Below are 14,402 nucleotides of genomic sequence, written 5' to 3' on the forward strand. Positions count from 1 at the left end.
TTATAGACCTTTTAACTGGTTACAGCAAGCCATCACAAGGTCCTGTCACTACAACAAAACCAGCGATTTGCGCCAGATTTAGCGCCAGATTTTAGTGCATTTTTTTTGTAATTGTGATGAGCAACCTGGCGCTAAATCTGGCTCTATTGTACAATTTTTAAAGTGTCCTTTTTTGCACCTGATTTTGCATCCTTTTTCATGCTAGATTTTGCATCATTTTTTACACCAAACTATGCATCATTTTTTGCGTCAAATTTTGAACCAAGATTTGCATCTTATTTTATGACAGGTTTTGCTTCTAGTTTTGTGTCATTTTTTGCATCTATTTTTCATTCTCTTTTGCTTCCTATTTTGTGTCATTCTTTGCTTCCATTTTTGCACCATCATTTGCATCAAGTTTACACTGTATTTTGAATCCAATTTAACGTCTTTTTATGCATCCATTTTGTGTCAGTTTTTGCATCTAGTCTTACGCCAGGTTTTGTATCTAGTCTTACACTAGTTTTGGCTTCTATTTTTGCACCAGCTTTGGTGCCTATCTTTGCACCATGTGTTGAATTTGATTTAGCACCAAATTTTGCATCCATTTTTGTGCCCATTTTTGCATCTTTTTTGGACCATTTTTTACATCCACATTTACGTTTGATTTGTCTCCATTTTTCCCATCTCATTTTGCACCATATTTTGCGTCATTTGTTTCATCCAATTTTGCATCATTTTTAACACCATCTCTTGCATCTAATGTTACATCATTTTGAGCATCCAAATTTGCATTTATATTTGCATCTTATGTTGAGTCATGTGTTGTGTCCACCTTTGCATCTTATTTTGTGTCTAATGGTACATTCAATTTAGAGCCATTTTTTACGTCTACTTTTGTATTTGTTTTTGCACCAAGTTTTGCATCCAATTTTAAGCTATTTTATGCCCCTTTTTGCACCATTTTTTTGTGTCTACTTGTGTCCAATGTTGCACCATTATTTACACCGACTTTTTCATCCAATTTTGCATTTTTTTGGTGTCTAGTTTTACATCGTTTTCACCATCCAAATTTGCATCTTTTTTTGCCTCATTTTGTGTCCACATTTGCATATAATTTTGTGTCTGAGTTCGAGCCTAAATTTGCATGTGATTAGGAATCATTTTTTACATCCAATATGGCATCCTTGGTTTCACCTTTTTTCAACCCCATTTTGCATCTTGTTTTATGTCTTTTCTTACATCTTTTTTTTTTCCTTTTTTGCACCCAAGTTTGCATCCCAAATTTACACCATTATTTGCATCATCATTTGGCATATTAATTTGTAACGTTTTTTGCTTCTTTTTAACGCTCAACTTTGCATCTTATTTTACATCTAGTTGTTGTCTTCTTTTGCATCTAATTTGGTTCCCATTTATGTGTCCTTGTTTTTGCCCAATTTGATATCCTTTTGTATGCCATGTTTTGTTCCCTTCTTTGTGTCAACTATTGCACAATTTTTCACTTCTAATTTAAAACACTTTGTATGTCAATTGTTTGCATTTTGTATTAATTCCTAGTTTAACATCCAATTTTACTTTCAATTTTGCATCCATGGTTACATCCGCATTTGACTTCTTATATAGAGTATATTTTTCTTTACATATATGACCCCCTTTATAGATTCATAGTGAAATATATGATAGTTTCTAAATATCATTAAAGCAGATATCACAATTCAAAATCATTTGTAAAGAGATTTAAGAGAAATTGACAACATCCATCCAAAAAAATAACAATGTGTCATTAACAATTTTCAAAACATGTATAAAATAGCAACATAATACTAATAAAATCAGTATTATTTTTAATCAAAACAAGTAAAATTCAAATATGATTAACAAATCAAAATATTTCATGAATATCGTTATTCTACAATAAATTAACAACATACATAAATCAAACTCATCGTATGATTACAAAATCAAAATGTCTCATTGATATAGGGTAAATTCACAACACCCATCTAAACATAACAATGTCATTCTACACAATAATTTCTTCATGAAAAACAATGCATGTGCATGCCTAGCTACCACCACCAAGATCATCCTCATGATCATCTTGACCATCCTCATTACTCTGATCCACATCATCACCAACACCGCAACTATCATCATCATCTCCTCCTTCACCACCATCATCCTCATCCTCATCCTCATCATCTCCTGATATATGTTGAACATAATTTGGATCATCGTCTTGGCAATCATTACCTATAGCATTCTGACAAAAAAAAACAATATTACATGTTAGTGTTAATTACATAACACAACGCATGTTTTTGTTATACAATGTTAACCATAAAATGAGGTAAGATATAATATCTAATAGTACTAAAAAATAAAATGAAAATATGGTTTAAAAGTATATTGGAAATCCAACTAAGATTACATACCATAGAGTCCATCCAAACAACAAATTCAACCCATCTCTTTTGCTGCAGCACCTCCTTTTCCAAATGATTTGGAGGTCTTCCATATTTTAGTTCCTATCAATAAGTAAATAGGAAGAAATTAGATAACAATGACTTTCTTCTAGTACAAAATTTATTAAAAAAATATCACATGTTTAATATACTTACAAAGGTTGTTATCAGTGCTTTTAAACCTTTCTGGCCACTACGATGAGTGACTTTTGTCTTGGTTAACCTCGCCTTGGATGCCTTGTCCTTAAACATAAACCAATTCAATTTATTTTCACACAAATACATGTCTAAGATACTTATAAGTATTAATACATTCTAAATAATGTTTAATGAAAAATTCAATACCTGAATGCTCTCATTGCCGGCTTTTCTTTGTGCATCCAACTTCTCATATGATTTTACAAGTTCTTTCCATACATTAAAAGGTATGTCAATAGGTATTTGTTTCAGTCTTTGATCTTGAGGCATTTTTTAAATTTTTCTTGTTTGGTTAAAAATTTTGGTTAAAAAAAACCGAACAAGTAATTCACATCAATGGCATGGGGACTCTATGGATATGTGTAAAAAAATGGCTATAAAGAAAACATCCAAAAAACATATGAGCTCTCCCTTTGATGGTCACTTGGGGCATATGGCTGGAAAGGAACAACTCCATTTTCGAAAATCAAGGACAATCCTTTCTCAAAGTCCTTCCTAATATTTGCTCCAAATGTCTTAAAATGAAAAACAAAATTCAAACGTCATCCTTAAACATCTCCCTTAAATATAACGTTGGACCATAAATTCTTCACTTTTATTGTTATCGGCTCTGGAATGATTTTTCTATATGCAATTATATAATGAAATATGTGTGCACTAATGAAAAAACATTGAGTTTCATTTTTCATAATCACAAACAATGAAAAAAGAATCACACGTAACTAGCATCATTTTGGAAATTTTATATTTATTAAAAATCTTTAACATGTTTTCCTCCCATATCTCATAAAAAGGTGTGAAATTTTTTATATACTCTCCAATAAGCCTAAGGATCACATACCTTTTAAAACTTTGCATTACCATTATATGTTTCTCCTTTAAGATATATAATATGTTTATTCTTTAACATATATATTATGTTTCACATTTCTTAATATTTGACAAAATACTAAAGTTGAAAACAGTGGTCATTGTCTCAATCATATTCCTGGTGATCTTGTTCGGCATAAAACAGTTTGGTACAAGCAAAGTAGGCATGACATTTTCTCTGGCACTCATGATATGGTTTTTCTCTATTGGTTCTATTTTACTTTACAATATTATTTAACATGACATGACAATTTTAAGGGCATTCAATCCTGTTTATATCTATTACTTGTTCAAGAGGAACACTATCAAAGCATGGATGTCCCTAGGAGGTTGCGTGTTATGCATAATAGGAGCTAAATCTATTTTTGCTGATTTGGGTCACTTCTCAGTAAGATCCATCCAGATAGCCTTCACATGTGTAGTATTCCCATGCCTACTATTGGCTTACATGGATCAAGTTGCATATCTTATGAAGCATCCCTCTGTGGTGGAGAACGTATTCTCTGCTTCAATTCCAGATGGTTTTATCTGGCTAGTCTTTGTGATAGCTAGTGTTGTTGCCATGATTGCAAGCCAGGCAATGATCTCAGCAACAATTTCATCTATTAAAATGTCCATGGCCCTAGGATGCTTTCCCAGATTGAAAATAATTCACACATCCCGACGGTTCATGGGTCAGATCTACATTCTTGTCATCAACTGGGTTCTAATGATAATGTGTGTCTTGGTATGTGATTGTTTTAAGAGCATGGTCGAGATATCAAATGCATATGGCATTGCAAAGGTAGAGATGATTATGGTGACTACAAGCCTAGTGACTCTTGTCATGGTTCTTATATGGGCAAAAAATATATTCCTTGCGATTGGATTTCCTGTTCTATTTGGATCAACTGAGCTAATTTATTTTTCTGCAGTTTTGATGAAAGTGGGGGAAAATGGTTGGATAAATGGTTTTTTCCACCTGCTTCCTTCTTGTGATGTACATTTGGAACTATGGAAGTGTTCTGAATTATCAGGAGTTGTATATCTTGTTGGTCACAGAGATGTCAAGGCTAGAAAGGGTTCATGGTTTCCTAAGAAACTGGTTATAATCTACTTCTATGCTTTCATGAGGGCAAACTGCAGGGCAGGCCCTGCAAGCCTCAATGTACCTCACGCCAATCTCTTGCAAGTTAGCATGACATATATTGTCTAAGTTGAAGGTTTCCATGAATCAAACATGCTAAATGTTTTTCAAGGACCAAGTCACAACATCAATATGGTGATGGATAACAAAGATTTCCTTGAAGGTGGCAGAGATGAAGTGAATTTTAATGTGAAGTTAATAATCATAAGTTTTGTTGTCGACCAAGATCTTCATTACTTAGTCCTTGATTTTGTTTGATAGAGAATAATAGCCATTCCTACGATTAATCACTGATATTTATGAACAAACACACCATTCTTTTTTCAATGAAGATGATAGGTGGTATTTTATATGCATGGTTAAGCCTAAGATAAGCCATGTTTTCTACATAAGAAAGTTATATTAAGTTATATCCATGAAAATGAAAGGAAGATGACATTGCATGTTTCCTCGTATAGCTAACCATCGCTCAATAACATTGGATGCCTCTCCACCTCATTCATTACATCATTGCTTAAGAACCTTGGATGCTTCTCCATTTTTTTTGACATCATGTATTGATTATGTTGTTGTTGGAGGTTTTACACTAAGTTTTTCAACATCGAGCTTACTAGGGCTTGCACCACCGGGGTTATTAGTAAGAATCTCATGAGGTTTGCATAGCCATGATTATTAGAATCAAAATACTAGGATTTGCACTAAAAAACAGTTCATAGAGCTTTCCTGCTGGGGAGAAAATCACAAGTTCAACTTCTGCAGTGCAGAGCACCGAGAGCTCGTAAGCTTTCTTCAGCAATCCACTTATGTTTGGAAAATGTAGCCTGCCTGCTAGCGATGTTCTCAATCCTCTTCCTCTGCATATTTCCCCTCACTATTCTTGTATGTCCTCTTTCATTTTTCCCTCCAAACAAACCCTCTCAAATTGAGAAAGCAGAACAACTCACTCGATGAGAATCCGAATCTAATTATCGCTTCTAACAATAACCCAATACGATACCAGAAGTGATTACACAAAACCTCATTGACTCTTCATTTGTTTGGAAAAGAGCCAAGCATATACTTCTGACGAGGGTTTCCGTCTCAAGTCTGGCTCGCAGGACGTCGCTTAGTCAATTGCGAGAAACGTTTTCCACCTGCCTGTCACATACGGTTTGTCACACTATATATTAAAATTAGGGACAATCCTTTCTCGGAGTGGACAATCCATTTGAATGCATTGATCAATGCTTTGTGCAACGCTGGTAGAGTGGACCATGCAAGGAACTATCTAATGGAGATGAAAAAATTTAAATCCTGATATAGTTTGCTATAGGACATTCATTGGAGGCCTATGCAAGTTGGGTATGGTGGATGAGGCAGTGAATCAACTGGCGATAATGATTAGAAAGGGTCTCTCACCCACATATGCTCTGTACTATTCACTCATCAAAGCTTACTGCAAATCAAAGAAAGTTCAAGCCGCTGCCCAGATACTGAACAAAATGCTTAGGGAACGTGTTGTTCCAAGTCATGCAAGTTTTATCTATGGCATGCATCATCTTGGGAAGGTAGGAAAAAAAATTGAGGCATAAAAAGTTCTTGAAGAAGTGATAGATTGTAAATCCTCTGTACATGTTAAAGTATACACAGAAGTAATGTTTGCTCTATTTCAGACCAGTGAAGTGGAAAAATAATTACAATTAGAAGGCAAAATAATTAGAAGAGGTTGTGAAACTAACTTTTTGACTCTGTAAAACAGTGTTTCTCTAAGGGAAAAATTGATGAGGTATCCAAGATTTTAGAAGGCATAAACCAAAGATATCCGGTACAAGGTATTACATTATGAAAAAATTGAAATGGTCAGATTTATTGTTTTTCCAAGGAGACCACTCTTGCTTGAAGGAATGGAGAGGGCTCTGCTCGTAAGAAAGTACTGAACCAAGACCATTGTCAAAAAATGTTGAACCAAGAGTATTGTTAAAAAGCAATGTTGCTTAGTTGCATGAAAATTTAATTGTCCAAAATTTAATTTTGGACTCTTTGCTGGCAAAATTTCATATAAAGGTATGCCCTTTTGCCTTATAACATGATGATTTTAATGAAAATGGAGGAAGGGAATCAACTTCAGAGAATCAAATGAAGTTAAAAAATATTAGATTATCAATTATAATCCATAGGAAGGGAGGAAAATAAAGGGTATGGTTGTGCTTAGCCTAAAACGTTTGCCTCTCATTTGAGAACTTTTCAAAAACTCAACTTTATTTCTGAATCTATAAACACAACTCTAAGTTTACATCTCAATTTACAGGTAAAGATTCGGTTTAAAGCAAATCTAAAAATAAGAATAAGCAAATCCAGAACTAAGAATTTGAAGCATTATTATTGTGGCAGAGCAAGGCAACTAAAATTTGAGTGTGTGGGAACAAAGTGGGATCTATAATATGGAAAACTCACCAAAAAAAACAGCAAATATTGTGGAAAGCGGAAAAGAGGAAAAAGAGCATCATTCCTTTGTTAATTCTCATACAGAATACAAATTAGATGCATGGTGTGAAGGAAAATGAAATTTACAGGTTTGTGGTTGAAATTTATTGGTGTATCTATACATGTGGCCCCAAATCATTTGTAGGTATCATACCTGTAATTATGGGTAAGGCCATATTTAATTTGATTTATTTGAAACTAGGTTTGTGGTTAATTCCAACCTAGGAAAACTTGATATATAGGTTCAATAACCTTCTTGTGTTGTATGCCCTCATTGTGTAGGCTCAATAACCCTCTTGCTGTGTGTGCCTTTGTTATGTGGGCCAATAACCCCTCTTGAGAGGATGCCTCATTCGAGTTCAACACGAGCTCTCGTTTGTCTCATCTCATCTTTGTGGTTGGAATTTTCCCACACTCTTGCATCTATGTTTTAACTTTTAACTTTTCAGCACAATTGTACTTGGGTTTTGCTCTCTCTGGTGAACTTTTGAGGAGGCTATTTCAATATTTTGGGTGAGATTTGATTCCATCACTTCTCTCATTGACCCTTGTAAATATCAATGGTCGTAGGTTATGTAACAAATTCACATGCTTTCATAACTTCCAGTGTTGTAAGTCGCAGCTGCAATAGCAGTTCATTGTGGCACCATAGGTTTTGGTATCAAGTTCTTCTGGATTATCTGCAATTAAATCCATTTCTGGTCATTATTTCAGACCTTCTATCAACAATTCATTTTTAAGACAAGACAATGTCAAGGAAATTAACACGCCTCTCTACTGTTATTTATATTAATATTTATTCAACTATCGTTGGTTGAATGACTATCAACTTTTCCATAGAATTCATGACCCCATAACTCTTTCAGAAACCATTATATTCATCTTGTTCTTAACAAAAACAACCCCCCAATTTTAAGAGTTGTTATCAAGCGCTGGGAGCTATTTCCACAAATGCAACATTTTGGCAAACATTTCTTTATCCACCCAGGACATACACATTCATTTATCCGTTTAAGGCAAGTTCACATTCAACAACATTCCAAGAAAAATACAGTGAAACATGGCATGTAAACTAATGCAGCCTTGCAGGTACACACATATCTATTACTCTTTCATATTCACAAACTTAACCTATCAATTGCTTGTCTGTATATTCATCGACTTTCAAACTTAATAAATAAAATCAGCCCAAGACAGACTAAGAGTAAGACCTAAGAACTATAATTATCATGGACACCATAAATAACATGCACGAACCAAAGAGGGCCTACAAGGCATAACACTAAAACCATTGATGATGTCAATAACAGAGTGCGTGAGGATGCCATCCCATCATATCGAGAACTTCCAGATTGGAAAAATTTAATAAATAAAATCAGCCTAAGACAGTGACTAAGACTAAGACCTAAGAACTATAATTATCATGGACACCATAAATAACAAACACAAACCAAAGAGGGCTTACAAGGCATAACACTAAAACCATTGATGATGTTAATAATAGAGTGTAGGAGGATGCTATCGCATCATACCGAGAACCTCCAGATTGGCAAAACTTTGGGCACATGTAATGCCTTATAAACCACTTCGTCCATACACACATAATTAGGAGGGGAGTCTTAATGTGGAATCAGATCCCAACATAAGGATAAGCCACTATATCGATGTGGACTCAGATGTCCAACCATGGATACTTAAGATAAATCCATATGAGGTTTTAGTAGTAAACTTTGCATTCCAACTGCATCACATGCTCGATCAAAGTGTGTCTATAAAGAACTCATGTGACCGGCTTCTGAGGATGGTGAAGTCTCTCAACCCTAAAGTAGTCACAGTAGTAAAACAAGAGGTTAACACTAATAATACACCTTTCATCCCCCAGTCCATGGAAGCATTAAACTATTACTCATCAGTGTTTGAGTCGCTAGATGCTACACTTAAAAGGGATAGCAGAAATCGTATGAATGTTGTAAAACAATGCCTTGCCTGAGACACAATTAACATAATTGCTTGTGAGGGAGAAGAAAGGATTGAGAGGTATGAAGTTACAGGAAAATGGAGAGCTAGAGTGACTATGGCAGGATTTAGTGTATATCATCTCAGTGCTAATGTTAAGGACACGGTTAAATCTTTGCTCTGTTAATCATATTGCAATAGCTATAAGACTAAGGAAGAAGGAGGAGCTATGTATTTACTATTTTGGATGGTTGGACAAAATTCTCATTGCAACATCTGCTTGGCATTGAGAGGCAACGACTATAAGAATGTTCTTGTACAAGAATTTGTTATAATTTATCAATACCATTGTTGAAACTGCATGTGACTTTCATGTGTGTCAGGGAAGAGTTCAGAAACCTGACACAATAACTTATTATAGGGGTAAAAGATGAAACTAATTTAAGGAAACAATGGTTTTTACCTGTCCTGTTCAACTAGGGATAAGATAGTTATTCGTTTGTATTTTGCTTCCTTATCCAGGTAGACAGGAAAATGCTAAGGCTTGCTAAAATCAATGATATGCCTGCCTACACAGTGGGTAATTGGATAGAGATAGTTACTATTTAACTTTCAGGAACTTATACTTCACTAGCTAAAAAGTTTTGGATTTTTTTTTCTTATGACCTTGAGTACAGAGTCTCATAATCAACTAGAAGAAAAATCAAGTCTATCTTTCAATTGCTTGAACCAGGACTATATCACGGATATTGCAGCAATAAAAGAAATAATTCCAGTCTATAGAAAGGTAGCATAGTAATAACATACTTGAGTTTTCGGGGTGCTTCAAACAATCTCGTCCTAAAGATAGGATTCCAGGTTGTTTGCAGATTTTAATTGGTGAGGTTGGCTCTAATTTTGGAACTTTGTTGGCTCTGCTGGAGGTATAATTTTGCCCCAAATCTTCGCCAAGCCTTTTTCATGGACTGACTAAAGGACTCTCATTTTCTGCATCCTTCATATGAGTAAACCTTCGACCCAGCACTAGTTTTCAATACAAACTTTCAAAGAGAGAAACTAGCAGTTTGGAGCAGGTTACAAGACCTCCTTCTATAATGAACAGAGATGACCCCGAAATGTGGCAAAAGTTCTCCCCTTCAGCCGGTGCTAAAGAAAACAAAGAGCTTCTCTCTGAAATCTCTAACAGCGTGCTTGGATGGCCTAATCTGACCAAAACTACAAAAATGTACCATGAGTTTTCCTCTACGTTGTTATATTGTGAAGGATAGTGTTTCCCTCAATTACTAACCGTTCCAATAGCCCCTGCTTCCTGATCCATTAGTTTTGACTTCTCCAGACACTAAAGAGCATTAACGATTCTATTCCATTACACAAAGATGAGCTGGAAGGGAAAACCCTTCGGAGCACAGTATTTCATGTTGAGGTATCAAATTCTTGGTTCCATGGAAATAGAAACCGCATGAAGATATCTACGAACCACTTGAACATCAAAAATGTTCAGTCTCAAAACTCTGAAGTAAATTTGTAAAGAATGTAGCATTAGCTTTCTTGGCTTAGTGAAATCCCTAATTTTCTATCCTATTTGCCTGTCTTAAAAATCTCACGAAAACCTGTAAAGATTGTGCCATTGTGTACGCTTAGCCTCTAAAAGCCCTAGCTTTCTATCTTCTTCTGTGTAATTTGAATAGAACACCATCAAATACCAGAATTATCAATTCCCATTCTCCAAAACTTTTAAATGTGCGGAACTGAGACAGAAATCATTCAATCAAACCACTCGAAATGCATCTGAATGCTGATCCATTAACTTAAAGAACTTCTTCCCAAACTCTGCCATTTTTTAAACAAAATTTTGAGCACAACCTTGTCCAGTCCGAGAGCGTTAGTTTATGAAATCTTGCCTGTAAGCCAAAATAGAGTCAAAATTTTCCATTGAAAGCTCAAAATAACTAAACCAGAAATAACCCTTGTGAAATTTGCTGCTTAAAACATTGTTTTGAGCACGGCCTCTTTCTTCAGATTTATTTTAGATAATACGGTAGCTTATTTAATGAAATATTTCCAGAAAGTTAAAATATGGCAAATTTTTCCAATCAAGAACTCTAAATAATTTCATTAGGACAAGGCGTAGAGGATTCATGACGGTGACAAGAAAATAATGGCGCTTTGCAATTTTAGCACTCTCTTGCAGAAAAATACCTTTTCTGAAATCGTTTTGACCACGAAGAAACGCAGATGAACTATTGGAAGTCGTGCAGAGAGAGATCTGGTGGCTCGTGGATCGATTCTGGGGCAATGTTTATGCGATTGCAAACCATGATTGTTCATATGCGAGCTACTGAGCTCGTTGAGAGGGATACGCGCAATGGCGCCAAACTACCAAGAGGATTTGAATTTAAAGGCGGGATAGAATATCTACCGTCCGATCATGTCATCGATGGCCATACATTTTTGTTTCAGTAAAACAGATTTTCAAAGAATTTGAAATATTATACATTTTATAGAATTTGAAATATTATACATTCTATTATTTAAGCTGAATAATAGTTTTACTTTGGAAAAATAATTGGGCACATCAAATAAAATATTGATGCAACGGACATAGAACTCCGAAACAATAATGCACCCTTCTCTTACTCCAAAACAATAATGCACCCTTCTCTAGCTGATGTGTCAATGCTTTCTTTGAAGTGGAACTTAAAGAATTAAGTAATTATTCATTATTAAATTGGGATTTTATATAAATTAATTGATTATTTATTAATGTTAATTTCATTTTATAATTTTATAGTAATCTTTAATAGATTTTTGTTAAAGATAATTATTTGAGCTATTATTGTATCAAGATTTTTGTTGTGTCTTTTATTATTATATTTTAATCCACTTTAAACATGCTCAAAATATGTTTTCATCTTCATTTGTGGAGATTATCTACTTGCATATTCAAAAAGTTTTGATGTAGTTTTTGCCTTGAAAAATGATTATTGTGATTGTAATGGTGAGAAATTATTCTATAAACAGTGTTAAGTGTTATTTAGAATAAATGAGAAATTCTTTTTGAATATACAAGATTAATCTTTGAGAGAATAGATATATATTCCCTAATTATCACATAAACAAGGGGTTAATCTTGCATTTAGTGCTTTATCTCTGTAGAGTTTCGCTAAACAAAGGGAATACCTCCTCCTGCGTGACTTCGATTGTCCCTCCCTCTTATAGGATTGCAAAGCATTAAGAATTGAATCTTCTTTATTTTAAAGATGTAGTCTTGTCGAATATACCAAAAACATAGTAGGATTCTTTCATTATTAACAAAATCAAGCACATGTGCAAGGGAAGTATTCATCTATGGATGGTTAACAAGTTCATTAATAACTACAAGCAAATGCTTCAAACTATGTATTTAATGATCTCTAGTCATCATCTAAAGAGTTCAAGAATCAAATCAATTCCAACCTAAGTTCTAAGTATATGGTAAACCTCTACTCTAGAGGTTCTATTATTGTAAAATTTCACAACTATGGAAGTTGTGGCAAGGTCTCAAAGGAGGGACTTTCTTTTTGGGGCAAAACTAACCTTTTTTCAAAAGATAGTTTCTATAATTGAATCCATCTTCAATATCCATTTCTTCAACCCCACTCTGGATTTGAATATTGAATCCCCCCTACTTATTTTGGGATGAGATGATCTTTCAAAAGCCAACATAAATATATTGGGGACTTACAACAATATACAAACTAAGCAAGGAAGGGTATACACAAATGTGTTAGAATTTGAATTGAAGTTGACTTGAGCAAAGGTATAACAATGCATATTTAATTAAATATTGGTGATTTTAACAACCACGTCCATTAGATTAAAATAATGATACTTTATGTGTATCTATATGCAAAGACAAAATACTTGAAAGGCACCTTCCCAACAACAAAGGTCATTATAAGAAAAATGGAAAAATAACAAGTTGATGGGTGGTATGATTGAATGAAGAATCAAAGGGAAAGAAAGAAGAGACATCCAAGTTTAGTCCTAATAAAAGATTTTATGGCCCCTTCCAAGGAGTGCGTTATTAAGAGGGACACAAACATGATCATGGAGTCTATGCTAAAGTCTTATGGGAGAAATAGGAAGCATGTGAATGAGATATTATGGATTTCAAAAGAGAAATCATGTTATTCAATCCAATAGAAGCAAGGGGATTGGTGCTACTTGAGACTCCATAAGCTCTAAATCAATTGGTGAAAGCAAGCAGTCTAAAAGATAAATGCAAAGAAAGGAATATCCATCTATGTACAAATCTACAATAAATAAATTCAAAATTATACAGTGTTTCCATATAGACAATGTTAGGTCCCTATAACACTAGTGATTCCCCCATTACTAGTGTCATTGTGGCCCTTACTATTATTGTTGTGCCCTTATTGTCCCCATATTGTTATTATTGTGCCCAATAGAAGCCCACTATTGTTATTTTTGTGCCCTTATATTATTATTGTTATGTTGACTTTGATTATATTGTGACCCATCATCATCATTCATGCCATTATTGTTTTTGATGATGACCTAGATGAAAATGATGATCATGACACCAAAGATAATGCTTATGATTATGACAATGACAACATCTAAAATTGGGAAGATTCGCCAACGTCATTAGCATCGTCATCATCATAATCATTGCCATCATCATCATTGTCATTGTAACCACTATCGTCTTTATCATCATAATCACAATTCATGTCATCGCCATCATCTTCATTTTCATCATTGTCAATATTATTGACATTGTCATCAATTGTTCATAATTGTCAATGCCATAAGTAATATCATCAATGCAGAAAATATGATGAGTGTTGGAAAAGGGATGCAAAAGCGAACATAGAAATGGGGGCAACAATAGAAGTAAAATTGGATGAAAAGTGGATACAACATAAGTAGATGCACAACAACATGAAAAACCTGACACAAAAGTGGATGCAAAAGTAAATGAAGTTGTCAATGCAAACTTGGATGCAAACATGAAGGCAAAAGTGGAAGCAAACATGGGTCCAATGGTAGGTGTAAAACTTGGCACAAATTGTTGTGAAACAAATGTGGATGCAACAACGGAAACAAAAGTATATGCAAAAATGGATGAAACAAAAGTGGATGCAATAGGGGATGCAAACGTGGAAGCAAATGTGGTTGCAATGGTAGGCGCAAGATATGGTGCAACAAAAGTGGATGTAACAATAGACAAAAAATATGCAAAATAAGATGCAAAAATGGATGTAAAAGTGGAAGCAAACATTGATGCAACAGGCAAAACAAAATTGGATGCAAAAAATGGATATAATGTAAGTAGA

At 34.4% G+C, this 14,402-nt stretch overlaps 1 protein-coding gene across 2 annotated transcripts; it reads right to left on the bottom strand.

Annotated features, from left to right (window-relative positions):
- Positions 1–1,833: 1,833 nt before the first annotated feature.
- LOC149265643 (uncharacterized) lies at positions 1,834–11,412 on the bottom strand. 2 transcript variants are annotated; one of them, XM_089393498.1, is made up of 3 exons: positions 11,260–11,412; positions 2,418–2,510; positions 1,834–2,245 (listed from the first exon to the last, which is right to left on the bottom strand). In XM_089393498.1, the coding sequence occupies exons 1-3, from the start codon at positions 11,386–11,388 to the stop codon at positions 2,048–2,050; spliced, it is 420 nt and encodes a 139-aa protein (XP_089249624.1). In that variant the 5' UTR covers positions 11,389–11,412; the 3' UTR covers positions 1,834–2,047. The 2 variants fall into 2 exon arrangements, with proteins under 2 accessions (XP_089249624.1, XP_089249617.1); XM_089393491.1 differs by lacking the exon at positions 11,260–11,412 and adding an exon at positions 2,604–2,843.
- Positions 11,413–14,402: the final 2,990 nt, after the last annotated feature.

Source organism: Pinus tabuliformis, chromosome 6, assembly GCF_031772625.1.
Source record: "Pinus tabuliformis cultivar Carrire ecotype Pingquan chromosome 6, CPIR1, whole genome shotgun sequence".
In the NCBI taxonomy this organism is placed as follows: Eukaryota; Viridiplantae; Streptophyta; class Pinopsida; order Pinales; family Pinaceae; genus Pinus; species Pinus tabuliformis.